The sequence below is a fragment of the Psammomys obesus genome, unplaced genomic scaffold (genome assembly GCF_907164565.1).
Source record: "Psammomys obesus unplaced genomic scaffold, mPsaObe1.curated_primary_1811, whole genome shotgun sequence".
Classification (NCBI taxonomy): Eukaryota; Metazoa; Chordata; class Mammalia; order Rodentia; family Muridae; genus Psammomys; species Psammomys obesus.
In genome coordinates, this window is record NW_026596100.1 from 3077122 (window position 1) to 3090796 (window position 13675).

A 13675-nucleotide genomic window follows, 5' to 3' on the forward strand; every position below is an offset into this window, starting at 1 on the left:
AAAAAAAAAAAAAACCTCAAAAACAACTGTACATGTGGTATTGCTTTGAGCCCATGGACCCTGAAGTATTTGTGTGTGGCATGACAAGCTTGCAGAGTTCGAAGCTGCCGTCCTTCTCCACCTCCTCTCATGACTGAGACCCCATGGGCTTCATAATGAGCTGGAGTCACCTGTGTCTGCTGTGTTTTGTGGCATGGACATTTGCAGCTGAGGTCCACAGGAAGGACACCATTTCCTGGATCAAACCACAGAGTGCAAAATGCTGTGCCCTGAATAACACAGAGTTACTGCTAATGTCAGTAGGGGGAGTTTTCCCAGCTTTGATTTAATGAGAGTGTACAGCAAAGCCAGCTGTTAGCAGTTCTTAACTGCTTGCTGGGGAGACCAGGAGAGGGACAGAGGACTAGGAACATCTTCTCTCTTAAGAGCTTCAACAGGTGTTGAATAGTGACAGCGGAGGTCCTGGAGTGTCTGATGTCCTTTGGCTGCTGAACATGTGAGTTCTGCAGATTTGCACAGACCTGTGACTACACAAATAAGGAAGTTCATGCAGGAGTCCTTTGAAGTTCTACTCCTCTCCCCTCAAAAGGAGCTCCTCGTGAAGACTCATATGAAGATAGAAGAGAGAGAGGGGAGGCACAGGAAATGCTGGCTGCCTCTTTGTCACTTTCAGCATTACCAAACTAATTTTAAGTCATGTGCATTTTTGATTGATGTCAGCTGCTTTTCTGAACAAAGAAACCACTTGAAGCAAGTCCTCGGGGAAGGAAGTGTGTGGCTCTCATTTCTGTGATTTTTGTCATTTCTAGAGAACATGAGTAAACACGCGTGGTTGTTGAGGGTCTGACCACCCTTCAGAATCCTTCTGACACTACTCTGCGAGAACTAGGCAGAGATAATCTTTTAAAAGGTAGAGAGTTCAAGATCCCATCACAAAGAGAATAAAGTCTCTTGCTCGGATGATTTATAACTTGAAACACGTTGTCATGTTTTAGTAAACCCACTTTATTAATTCCATCCTTCTCTGTGGAAAATTAAAGGAAGATAAATGTTCTGTTGCAGCACCGTCCTTTCTCAGTAGCATTTGGGCTCACAATAGCGCAGTGGAGTGGCCAGGCTCCGTTCGTCATATAGAAAGCACAGCCAAATTCTGAGTAAAACCTCTAATTGAATTACCTGCAGTGCACTGACAGACAGGCTTTCAGGACAGACAAAGCTCTGCTTTCCCCAGCAGAAGTAGGTCAAGTTGAAGTCCGCCTTGTGACTGTCTGTTACTGGTTTCGACAGCGCTCACTGTGGGATCTGCTTGGGCCCTTTTTCCTGTGTTGGAGGAGCTGTCCCTGAAGCAAAGGAGTTCAAGCATTATCCTCCCGGTTTAGAGAAAATTGATAGCAGATCAAGTTATAGGGAAGTGCCTTTGAAATAGAAGTCCTAAGCATTTTTCTATAGATTACCGCATTCCTGCATGATTCTTTCTTTATTGTTTTGAAAAAAGAAGATGGGAATTTGAAAGTCACCTTTCTATAGCATTTAGCTCAGTCTGAAAAGTATCGTCTGTTTTAACTTCAGGATAAGAATTAGAGTGTGTCCTGAAAGAATAGACATAGACCATTTATTTGCATGTAGAAAACAAAGAATAATGGGCCCTTGTTTTCTCCTCTTCCCCCTTTTGTTTTACTCGCAGCCTCTGCAATCCCAGACAATGGAAGAAGGTCCTGTCTAAAGCTCAAAGTCTTCGTGAGACCAACAAGTAAGTTCACAGGATGAGTTTCAGAGGGCCCCCTCACTGCGCATGCTTTATCCTATGGTATGGTTCACGGCGGAAGAAAATTTTATTTTCTTTTATTTTTATCGTTAAAAGTTGTGTGGTATCTGTTTCGTATCTCCACATCCATGTTTTAGTTCTCATCGTATTTTTTCTCATCATTCTCCATGATGCTTTTTATTTTGTTTATGAAAGTACACAGCAGTTGCTAACTTGTTGCTTCTTAGACTGTTGTACCTGCTCAGCAAATGGGAACGATACTGGCACGTGGATACATGCCATTGATTGTAGAACAATCTCTACATTAATAAAAGGAAACGATAGAGAGAAAGAAAAAAAAAAAAAGAACCGGGAGATTAAGGGTGTCCTCACTAACATATTTGGCTGTTATCTCTATTTTTGTTATAGATAGCTGTATGAAAACTATAGGTGTTCATGATCGTGTTTTCGATGTTAACGACAAAGTAGAAAATTCATTAGAACCAGCAGGTTAGTATGCTTAGACAATCTCTTGTTAACCAACGCATCTATCCCTCGATGCTTTAGTACTGTTTTTCCTTTCTTCCTCTCCGCATGTGCATGCTCCAGCTGTTCCTGCTTTTGCCCATTGCTAGTGGCTTGCTAATATTACTTATCTTCTACCTCATTCCTCCAGTATCTTTGTGTAGTGCATGCTAGATAGAACACAACTTTTCTTTCCTGGACATGGGTCCCGTTGGATGCAGTATTCTAACATAGAAGCCCGACCAGAGTGCTAAAATCTCACCGCCTTCTCCTACATCCTCAGGGCGTGTCGGTGGATAACTGTGAATGTAAAGGCCAGCTTTCATACGAGACAGAAAATATTGAACATGTGTATGAAACTTTCTTTTTTATCATATTCAAATCCATGGATAAAATCCACTGCCCAAAATAGTGACTGAGTCAATGTCTTTAGTTCTCTCTAGAAATGTATGTGCATCAATGAAACTGATCTAAAAAAATGTATTTCATTTCAGTGTTGTTTACCCAGTTACTGGTGTCACTGGGTCTGGAGACATGTAATAATGTTCCCACCACAATTATGCACAGCAGCTCCTTGAGCCAGGACTAATCCTTCAGTACTAAGACAAAACAAGATTTAAGGATAATTTTTTTTTTCTGTTACTGACATGCACACTCAAACTTCCTCATTAGAATGAAAAAAGTAAAGGCCTCAAGACTATTCATTTTTCTTGAATTTCTTGAAAAACAAATATTCATGTACTCAGTGAATTCGAGGCTAGCCTGGTCTACAAAGTAAGTTCCAGGGCAGCCAGGGCTATTACACAGAGAAACCCTGTCTCGAGAAAAAGGAAAAAAAGAAAAAGATTTAAACACTCACAGTGATGCCTGCTGTGGACGGTGTAAACTGGGGCCATTAATTTACTGGTAACTTTATCCTGGCCTTGGAATGCAACCAGACCCATTGTGTTGGGTGGCAGGCCTCTCCCACTTTGTAGAAGGTCTTGTCTTCCTTTAGACCATCCCCCTATGTAGATTTCAGCAGTTTTCTTTATCTATCTCCCGTGACCATCTTTGAGCTACATGAAATTATTTCCTCTTCACGAAGAGATTTGAGCCCCCTTATGAAGATGATAAGGTTTCTGGGTTTTGGTTTGGTTGTTCGGTTGGTTTGGCTAATAGCTGGACTTTTCTTTGTCATGGTTCTAGAAACTAAAGGGTTTTACGGTCTGATTGATTCATCTTCTTTGAGTATTGTTATAGAGATAACAGTGAGCTTTCGGGGAAACTTACCTGTGCCTCAGGACATACAATAGCTGTGGTGCTGGAGCTGCCAGGAAGAGTTAGACTCTCCCCGCAAGCCCTGCAGTCTCTCTTAAGGCAGGCCTCTCACCCAGAGCGCAAATGAGAGGTCTGTACAGTGAGCTTTGGAGGCCTTAGTAGCTCCCCAGGGATCAGTTAGCTGCTCCAGAAAGTAGCAAGAAGTGAGTGCTGACACGGAGACATTTTAATTGTGTCCTGAAAAACCGGAAGCATTACTGTGACTTTTCAAGGGACCATGCTTCAAGCTTGAGGATATGAGCACCACAGGGACAACGAGTTAAACAGGTGCCCACTCAAAACCACAGAATCTGCATTTTTCTTCTCATGGCCAAGGAAACCTGTGCAGACCACTCAGCTTGTCAGACTGAATACCCTTGGTTCCCATTGTTAGGATGACAGCAGTAGGCTCATCCCACGACTAGAGGAGTAGATGTGCAGAGAAAAGGGCTTAGCTCTCTCAGCTTCGCTAGTAAGTCATGTGTAGAATGACCAGCAGGTTGGGCCTGTTATAATGTGTCCCAGGACTATAATTTTGATCTACATTTCCCATGATCTTATTTTCCAGGTGAAGTCAATTGCCTCTTTATCAAGCAGGATCCTATCTAGAGACATGAGAGATTGCCTGTTTTCGTCTTCCTTTTTTTGTGTTTGGTGGTTTTGCTTGTTTCTGGTAGTGAAGGAGCATACTAAGGACTGTTCTGTCACTAAGAAAATCCCCTTTAAAAAAAAAAAAGAAAATCCCCTTTGAATTAGACATGATAAAATGCAAATGTTAAGAAGCCCTCACACATAAGCATTTTTGACAGTGTCTTCTGAGAGACCAGTTCCTTCTCATACAGAACTCGGAATTCACAGTGGCCCCAAATCTATGAATGTAGAGCTAACTGGTAGAAGTTTGAAAAGTTTGGCAGAGTGTAGTTTAGTGACTGTGTTGGCTCTCTCTCTCTCTCTCTCTCTCTCTCTCTCTCTGTGTGTGTGTGTGTGTGTGTGTGTGTGTGTGTGTGTGTGTGTGTGTGTGTGTAAGAGATTGCTGGTAAGCATCCTCACTAACAGTGTGTGTGTGTTGGGGGGCTATTGAGCCACAGTGCCTGGATATATAAGATTGGAGTGCTTCTCTTTATTTCCTAGAAGATTCAGTCAGTCACATTTGCAGTTCTTTTCCACTGTGTTGACTGAATTAACAGCACTCTCCTCTAGCCACCTCTGAACGTACACACAGGCTTTAGGGATCCAGCGAGCCCGAACGGCTTCTACTGCATGTTCTCAGCAACATGTACTAACTCACCTGTCCGTGGAATGCGTTTGTCTTCATTGTTTGCTTGCACACTCTGCCTGCCCGTTTCCTATCTTCAGGGATGCAGGATGATCTCAGAGCAGACCTATGCCACATTACATGCTCAGAAATATTGTTAGTGTTCTGAGTTAACTGCTGAGCCTCCTGTGTGGTGGGATCCTATAAAAAAGAGGCAAGACTCCATTTGGCTTCTAAAGAGGAACACTTTCTTCTGCCAAGCCATATAAACTATTAGAAGTATTAATAGTCTCTCATATCTAGGTTTAATTTCCATTGGGATAGATTTTACTTAGGAATTTCAACTTAGAACTCTGAAATTTCTTCCAAAATTATCCAAACAGTGGTAAGGGGTGCAGGTGGCAGTGGTGATATATAGAATCCACCAGTGACCTTTTAAATCAAGGCACACCTTATAGAACCCCGACTCGTGGGCATCATGTCGTAGGGACAGCAGCATGCAGTGGGTTTCTCATTTTAGGGAGACACAGGGGGGCATGACTCTCCCCAGTCAGAAGGAAGTACCTGTGTGGTGGGTGAATATGCCTGCAGTTAAAGTAACGGACCACACAGCTCTCCAGAATGCTAATTCCAGAGATTATCTTCCATGCAAGGTATGAAAGGTCCGTTAAGACTTACGCTTCACTTAGAAGAAAATTCAGAGTCTTCCTCCTTGCTAAAGTGAGCTATTCCACAAGGTACCTTCACCGTGCCTTGAGCTGAGTGAGCCTAGGACCATGGACAGCCTTTGCTGAGCCTCTCTGCAAGAGTGAGAAGCAGCTGAAGCCCTGTTCTGCATACTTGCCCTGAGTACAGAAATGCAGCTTGGGTATCTTTTAATAGTACATTTCCAAGCTTCAGGAGGTGAAAGATTGAGTAATATGTTATTGAGAAAAGGGTGGAGAAGAACCCCAGTAGGTGATGTAATTTCAGGTGTATAAATATAAGTGATGTTTCAAAATGAGCTGTGGAATCCTCAGGGTTTATGGTTCTTTTATAATTAAGCCTGAAGTGCTCCATTGTTTTGATTGACACCATATTGGTGCTCTTAAGAATGTGATTTGGATTTTAATTTCAGGGCTATTAAGGGCCTTTACTTCTGCCTCCTGTTAACTACAGATTTAATTAATGCATTAGCAAGGCTGAAAAAGAGCAAAGAAAAGATGAGGGCCCACACGCACTTGGCTACACTGAGCAGGATTTGCCTTCCTATTCTTGCTTCCTAACCTTTTCTAGTCTCCTAAGCTAAAAGCAATCTACCCAGGTTTGCTAAAGTCCAGGAAAGGAGAACAAATTAAACAAAGGACTGCAGGGGCTCCTAGATGAAGACCTGCTGAAATGATAAGAGCCCTCCGGGGCAGTAGACTTAATTCTGAGAAATCATGTTTCTTAGTTCACATGGGACATGAAGGAGATGAACAGAAACCTCCAAAAAGTGTAAGCCGAAAAAAAAAAAAAGAGTTTTCTTTAGGACAGATAATAGAGAGAGTGGCTCTCCCCACTAAGAAAAAGTACCTTTATTCTGACATGTGTGGTAGGCGAATATATATGGGGCTAAAATAATGGACGATTAATCTAGTAAGAGGCGCAGGGTAGGTCACTGAAGGATGTTAGGGGTTGTCTTGTGGGGTCTATATAATTGAGAACAATGATTGGAGTCTCACTTGTTACTGCTCTCTCTGATTAACCAGTCAGCGAATCCCAAGTAGCAATTCTTGTGTTCCCATGGGAAGTCTCTGTGATGCAGAAATGAAATCTGCTCAGAGGCCAACTGTCAGCTCCAGAAACATGTCCAGAGGTCATCTGGGCTAAAAGCATAAGCTAGGCCAGATGGGAGGAAGGAGACAGGCCACATTAGAGAATAGCACGGCTCATGGGCAAGCCTCCAATCTATCTTTGGGCACTAATTACTGCAAAGTTCCCAATTCGAAGTTAAGCCTGTTAATCATGCAGATCAGGGAGGCTACCAAAGTCAGAGGCAGCCTCGCAGAACACTTTATAGCTAAATAAAAGGAGCTTAACTCACTTAATCCATTTTATTTAGAGGGAAACTTGCATCCACACTGATAATTTATGTGCCAAGCTCCAGCCTGATAAAAATAAGAATAGTCAAGTTCAAGTAATTTAATCTGGAGGATGCCGGGCCTGTAATGGAAACAGCACCATAATTGATTCCTAATTGTAGGCAGCCCAGTGGGTACAGGATCTCTGAAGTTTACTGGGTATTATATATGTAGTTTATTTAAAATAGCATTGTTTTGGCATTTGATTTTTCACATTTGGAAATAACGTGTAGGCACTGAACAACCAAAACATTCAACACTAATCCTGTGAAATGCCTAAAAAGAAGAAAATGAGCAGCCCAGCCTGGTTAAGCGCTGACATGCCCACTTAACTCTTTGCCCTACCCTTCCAGTGTGCTCCTTTCTCCCACAGCAACGCAGAACTAAAGGCACCTTTCCTATCTCAAGTTTGTGCAAACTTTGGTTTGGTAGCAAACCAAAGCAGCTTACATGGCAAATGCTATACTGTATGCACGGTTTCCCCCTCAGTTTTAAGGCAGAGTATAAATACTGGGAAGGAAGGCCAATTTTCCCTGCCTCTCCTTTGTTTGCTGTAAATAATGAGTGATTATGCAGACATGAAAGTCAATGGTGGCACAGGGTTCATTACCCTACTTTGCAGAGGGTGGCGAGGTCTGTGAACAGCAGGCTGCTGCGACAGAGTTATTAAGGATGTGAAATCTCATTGGAATGTGTGCTTTCTATTTGAACAGATGACACCGTCCATGAGTCAGCCGAGCCATCCCGCGGCGAGAACGCGGCACAAACACCAAGGATACCCAGCCGCCTTTTGGCAATCCTACTGTTCCTCCTGGCGATGCTTTTGACATTATAGCACATTCTCCTCCCGTCGCCTGTCACTGAGAACATCAGGGTCTTGGAACACCAGAGATCCACCTAACTGCTCATCCCAAGAAGGGACTTGTTATTGGTTTTTGGCAGATGTCAGATTTTTTGTTTTGTTTTGTTTTCTTTCCTTCAGCCTGATTTCTAAGCAACAACCTGGGGTTGCTGGGGGAGGGGGTAAGCTGGTTGCTGCCTCCTTCACCCCACCCCAAGCCCTTGTCCTTGACCTCTCTCACCCCCTTAGAAATTAAATGGACTCCAGATGAAAATGCCAAATTGTTGTAGTAACACCAGTGGCTCTTCGCCTCCTGTGCATTCCCCTCTAGAGCTCACCTCTGTAAGCTCAGGGTGTCAACAGTATGCAGACAAGGAAGAGTAGTAAATGCTGCCCACAATGACCAGGCCCGAGAGGGTGTCCCTCTCCAGTAGAATACTTAGGCCTTCTCATTCAGGACAGTAAGGTGACGGTGTAGAGCGTGGTGTTGGCACGTCACGTCCAGAGTTCAGAATAGACATGGTATTGTACCATATCCTCTAGCAGGGTACAAGTGAGCAGGCTTCTCAAAGGCTCAGTTTTTGAGTCATCAAATATGACTGTCTTAAAGCATTCTTGCCAGCAAAACTTGGGCTGTGTCGAAGAAGCCTCTTCTCCCAGAAAGGAGGGTTGGAGGCAGGATGCTAAATCACAGGAAGTACGAATATTGAGAAAACTATCTGTTGCTGGGGGTGTGAACGCCTCTGACTTCTTAGTGACTGGGCAGTGCACACCTGATTTTTTTTTCCTTTGAATACGGATCACCATGGTGCTACAACCTTTTGTTTTTCTTTTAGGAGCTCAAAGAGGCATTTTTATGAATAAAGTGACCTTCCCCAAGGCTAAGAAGCCTGGGTTGATGAGTAGAGAGTGGAATAGCTTTGGCTGCTCCTCTGGGGACAATATGTACAAGGAAAGAAAGTCTGTGGCCAGAGGAGATGCAATTTGGCTTTGCTGGAGCTCCAGTGTGCTGTGGCCTTTCCCCAACTCCCACCCCAATGCCCACGTTTTGCTCCATTCTCCGTGAGCACAGGGGGCTCAGACACAGGCCCCTGTCAACAGGAGAGTCAGTCAGCATGACTTGGGAGGGCTAAAGGGAAATTTGGAATAAAAAATTCCAAAAGTTTGGAATAAAAACTTCAAGTGTTGATTTCATATTCTTTCCCTTTCTGACACAGCCTAAAGCGTAGGGGGAACATGTGTTTATGTGTGGGAGATAAACAAGATGGAGTCCCAAAGACTTTGACAAAATATTTTTTTAAAAAAAATCCACTAGAATAGAAAATACATTATTTAGATATACTTTATGCTGAGAGTGAGTATATATGCTTGTCCTATTTAAACTTGTGAGAAAAAGTGGTACCCCTTGATACATTTAGAAACCCGGGGGGTTTATCTTGTTTCATAGTAGGGTTGGGGCAGGAGAATGAACACAGGATGACCCTGTTTAAAGAACCTTAGCATGGTCAAGGGGTGGTTCCAGCTGATTACCAGGAAACACAAGCTGTGGGGCTTCTCCTGGTAGGGTGTCAGGAACTCTAAATCCCAAAACTTAGACAGGGAAAAATATGAGACCAATGGAAAGGTGATCTAGCCTATCTCTGCTATTGCACGACATCAAATAGAAACCATGCCTTTGTAAACAAGCAAGTCAGTAAAAGCAATGATCATGTAATGTGGAAAATTGAAAGCATTCCAGTAAAAAAAAAAAAAAAAAAAAAAAGGGGGTGTTTTTTATATATTCGTTTTTAAGATGTATATGTAAAAAAAAAAGGAGTTCACATTATAGATGGACCTCATGAATCAGAAATTGCTTAGAAGTGTGAGTAGTTTCAAATTAGGAAAACGTGAGTGAAAGGCAGCTGTGAACGTACTGCATCCTAGAGAGTTGTGCGCACGCTGTAGCGTAAGCTGGGCTTACTTACCTGGTCCCTTTGGAGTGGAGATTGCTGGAGTCTGCTCTCACCTCAACCATGTGACTGGAGTTGCCAGCCTCAAAGATACACTTAGTCCTCTTCCCCCGTCCTCTGAGACTTCTCCGGAAGAGCAGTCTCCTCACAGAAGGCACCCACCATTTCACTGACAGAACTTCAAAGCATTGGATTCCTTTGCCTTTATTTATACGCTCGGCACTCTCAGTAATATCCAGATGTATTCTTTTTATTAATAGTTACAGGTTTGTGGGTTAGTGGGATTTCAGTAAGGGGACTAAAACCCCTTCTAAGATGGATGAATAGAACCAAAATAATACTGCATGTACTACAATCAAGGAAAACAAGTGATCCTATAATAATTCCAGTTAGTCCTAACGGCATTAGCGGTTCTAATGTCATTTTAGAAATGGTGAATTCTGTGGTTCTTCTAGCATTGTCTCTAACAACTGATGAAATAATTACTCATGGCCCTCTCTGCCATTGTCTTTCATTTTCCACTGTGCAATTAGACTCTTTTACTTCATGTCATGCCACCAATGATTAAGTTAAAAAAAAAAAAACAAAAACTACCCACACCAGTAGACGATATGCTTTTCTACCTGTGACATAATCGTAGCTAATACACTTGTGTGGAGTTTTCAAGACGATTGGTGTCAGACAGTTTTTATCTTGTCCAAAAAGCGCTGGTGGCTTTCTGTGCTGTTGTTACAATCCTCTGTGGGCTTAGGATGTCCATACAGCTTGGTAGCGGGTTTAATTTTAAAAACAAATCAAACGCATAAGGGCATCCCTGGAGTCCCTCAGCCCCAGTTGGTCAAACCCCAGCGACCTTTGCCCCTGGTTGCCAAGGGCTTTGCAAAATGAAGCAGGGAATAAAGATCTGTCTGTTTAGTGGATACTGTGTATCCTTTAATAGACCAGGTAACAGTTCGTGTTAGTTTTAGACTATTGTTTTGTACTGTACTTTCTTGGGTGGCAGAGGAAAGAAAAGTCAAAATGTTAAAAAAAAAAACAACTGCGTTCTTTAATTCTGTATTATTAGCGACCTCTGTTGTATATAGTGTTTGATAATAAAGTATTAATTTGATTCTAATGTCTTTTGTAAGTGACAACAATAGACTTTCAGGATACAAAACATGCATTGAGGCTTTGAAACATCCGATGTATACATGGCTGAGAAGTGACTCGTGTGGTCATATCGCACTTATTCTTACAGCTCCATCGTCTTGGGACCAGAAACAGCAGGACTGCTTTGACTGATACTTTGTCCTCAGTGTTTTCAAGGTCTGATGTCGGAGCTCTGTGGTCATTCCCCCCACCCAAAGCATGTGGTTTGAAAGGTTTAGGTAACTTAGAAATGGTTCTGTACTTTGGATTTCTGTTTGTCATTTTCCCCCAGGAAGTCTTGTCGGTATCAAGTGCGGCTCAGACTCAGGATGGTTGCAGAGCGGTCCCTTTAGGAAGGCTCAGTGGGGCTGTTTCCCTCTCTGTGTCTTTGTGAAAGGAAGAGTCACAGCACCTGTGGGCTTTCAGGGACTCTGTTTTTCTCCTGTGCCTTAGCAACGGCTGCAGCCATTTTTATTAGTTTCACAATATTAGAAAAACAGTTTTAAACTCCTCCTTTCCATTCATTGCTCTCAGAGTTGTGCTCACCAGACTTTCTTTTGAAAACCACCTCCACCAACAGCCCGTTTGCCTGCCTGACCCCTCTGCCCCCCCCCCCCCCCCGCTCTGTCTGTCTCTCTCCTACCTCCCGCATTCTGTTTTCCCTCAGAGCCATGACTGGGCAGGTCTGTCTCTGGTTTGGCATCACTGTTTTTCCCATGCATTTGTCCCAGAGCCGCCCGGATGTGAGACAAATCTCCCTACAATGGGCTCGCTCCCGTTGTTTGTACAGTTTAATAGATGCTGCCATGTTGGAGGTTACCCATGAGTCAAAATCCGTTTTCCATGCTTACTCCTGACACCCCATTGAAGCCACTCATTGTGTGTGCGTCTGGGTGTGAAGTCCAGCTCCGTGTGGCCCTGTGCTTGTACTCCCTGCCTTGCAGTCCTTTGCACTTGCTTATCGAGTGCTGTTTTGAAATGCTGACATTATATAAACGTAAAAGAAAATGTAAGAAAAAAATTGAAACACACACACGCAAATCCATACGATCTGTATTTGTATATACACGTGTCCGTACAAGTATACCTAAATAAAAATTAATGATTTTCATCATTTTAATTGGATCCCTCCTTCTACTTCTTTCTTCCTTTAAGTTACGCCTTTATTTCAGGGGCTATTTGTACTCTACTGATTAAAAAAAAAAACACTCTGTAGATAGGAAAGAGAACATGGCACATGTAGGAGAAGCCATGGGAAGATCAAAGAATGCAGGGTAAAAAATGGCCCATCTATTCTGATGAGAAAATGATGCGATTCCAGCCTTGTCCCTATTTGAGCCGTAAAATAGGCAGTATGACAAGACTTGCATCCTAAGTGACGCAAGTACATCAGGAGTACACACATTTTATTTTTAGTTTGCACGTAGTTTTCTATCCCATCAAGAAAAAGGCCAAATAAGCGTTTCCTAGCAATCATCTGACACTTCAGAAAAAAGCAACAGAGCTCATCATTTCAGTGCAGCCCAAACCTCAGTTCTCACTGCTGGGGAAGAATTAGCTTCCGTGGTGTGGCCATGGCAAATCACAAGATATCTTTAAGACCCTCTTTACCTATCTGGATGTGGCAACATTTTGAAAGTGACTTGTTGCTGTTGTTTGACTCTTTTTGCCCTTTGGGAAGTGTGAAGTCCGTTTTGCATCGTGAGTTTCTGTCCTTGAGGATGACACTGATAAAACAGAAAATTCCATCTGTAGAACGAAAACTAACAAATACATGACGTAATAGACACCTCATGCACTTCAAGACTTGGCTTTAATGGCCCGATCTGAACATTAAGCTCACCAAGATCTTATTATAATTATTTGGCAGGTGCTAAACACTCGTAATTTACCATAACTTTTTTTCTTTCACTAACAAAGAATGACAGCTTTATGTAAAGAATGAAAACCAACACATCGTTTCTAGCTGAGTGTACTGGACTGTGTATGGGACATTCCTAACCAGAACAGCATTATGCTATCATTGTCATTGTCACCGTCATCATCCAAAGCATCGAAGCAATCATTACACTGTTCTCAGCGAGTGCTGCGCGGAACGGTCTTCACAATCCGTACTTTCAAAGCTTGCAACATGAGGCGGACTTGACATGATGCTTCACAATAATAATGTGGAGATAATAGTCTACAGGTCAGCCCTTTAGACCATACACAAATAGGTTGATGACTTTTTTTTTTCTTGAGTGAGTGAAGAAAATTGGGGATTTTAAGATTAGGAAACTCAGAGGAAATCGTGTAAACAGTAGTCAGAATGAAGTTAGAAATGCCTTACAGAACTGAAAACTTGGTGAGTGAAAAGGTGCCGTAGGTTTTAAGAGAGGTGAAACCATGGGGTTGCCTTTCCCAGTTGCTGTCAAGCTGCCTGTGAACATGAGGGACCCCAAGGCAATATGAGTGTCATTACACAAAATTTTGAATGTGTTGGTTCACAGAAATGGACATTTCTTCCCCTGAGGATATGAGGCCAGTAAAAAAAAAAAAAAAAAAAAAAAAAAAGGTGCTAGTTTCAGGTTCCACTTTATATAAGTCATACAGCTGCTCCAGGATCCATGTCTGTATCCATATTAAACAGTTGAGGGTCTCCACAAAGATGGAGGCACACAAGCACGGTGCATGGTGCACACACTCATTAAGGGAACAGAGCACAGTATAAGACGTGCAAACTGATGGGCAGTTGGATCAAAGCTGTGAGCTCCGGATGAGGAGAAAAGTCTCCAAAGAGAGCGCTAGGCACTAATGGCAAAGCAAGACAGACCAGAGTTGACAGACCAA

General features: G+C 42.7%; 1 protein-coding gene across 2 annotated transcripts in view; it reads left to right on the forward strand.

Annotated features, from left to right (window-relative positions):
- The window catches only part of Efna5 (ephrin A5), a 146588-nt gene extending 134656 nt beyond the window's left edge, over window positions 1–11932 (forward strand). The window contains exons 3-5 of one of the 2 annotated variants that reach the window (XM_055628392.1): window positions 1685–1750; window positions 2174–2254; window positions 7639–11932. In XM_055628392.1, coding sequence (XP_055484367.1) covers window positions 1685–1750; window positions 2174–2254; window positions 7639–7760 — 269 coding nt within the window. In that variant the 3' untranslated portion in view covers window positions 7761–11932. The remainder of the gene's footprint in view (window positions 1–1684; window positions 1751–2173; window positions 2255–7638) is intronic. The other variant, XM_055628393.1, reaches the window with a different exon arrangement.
- Window positions 11933–13675: the final 1743 nt, after the last annotated feature.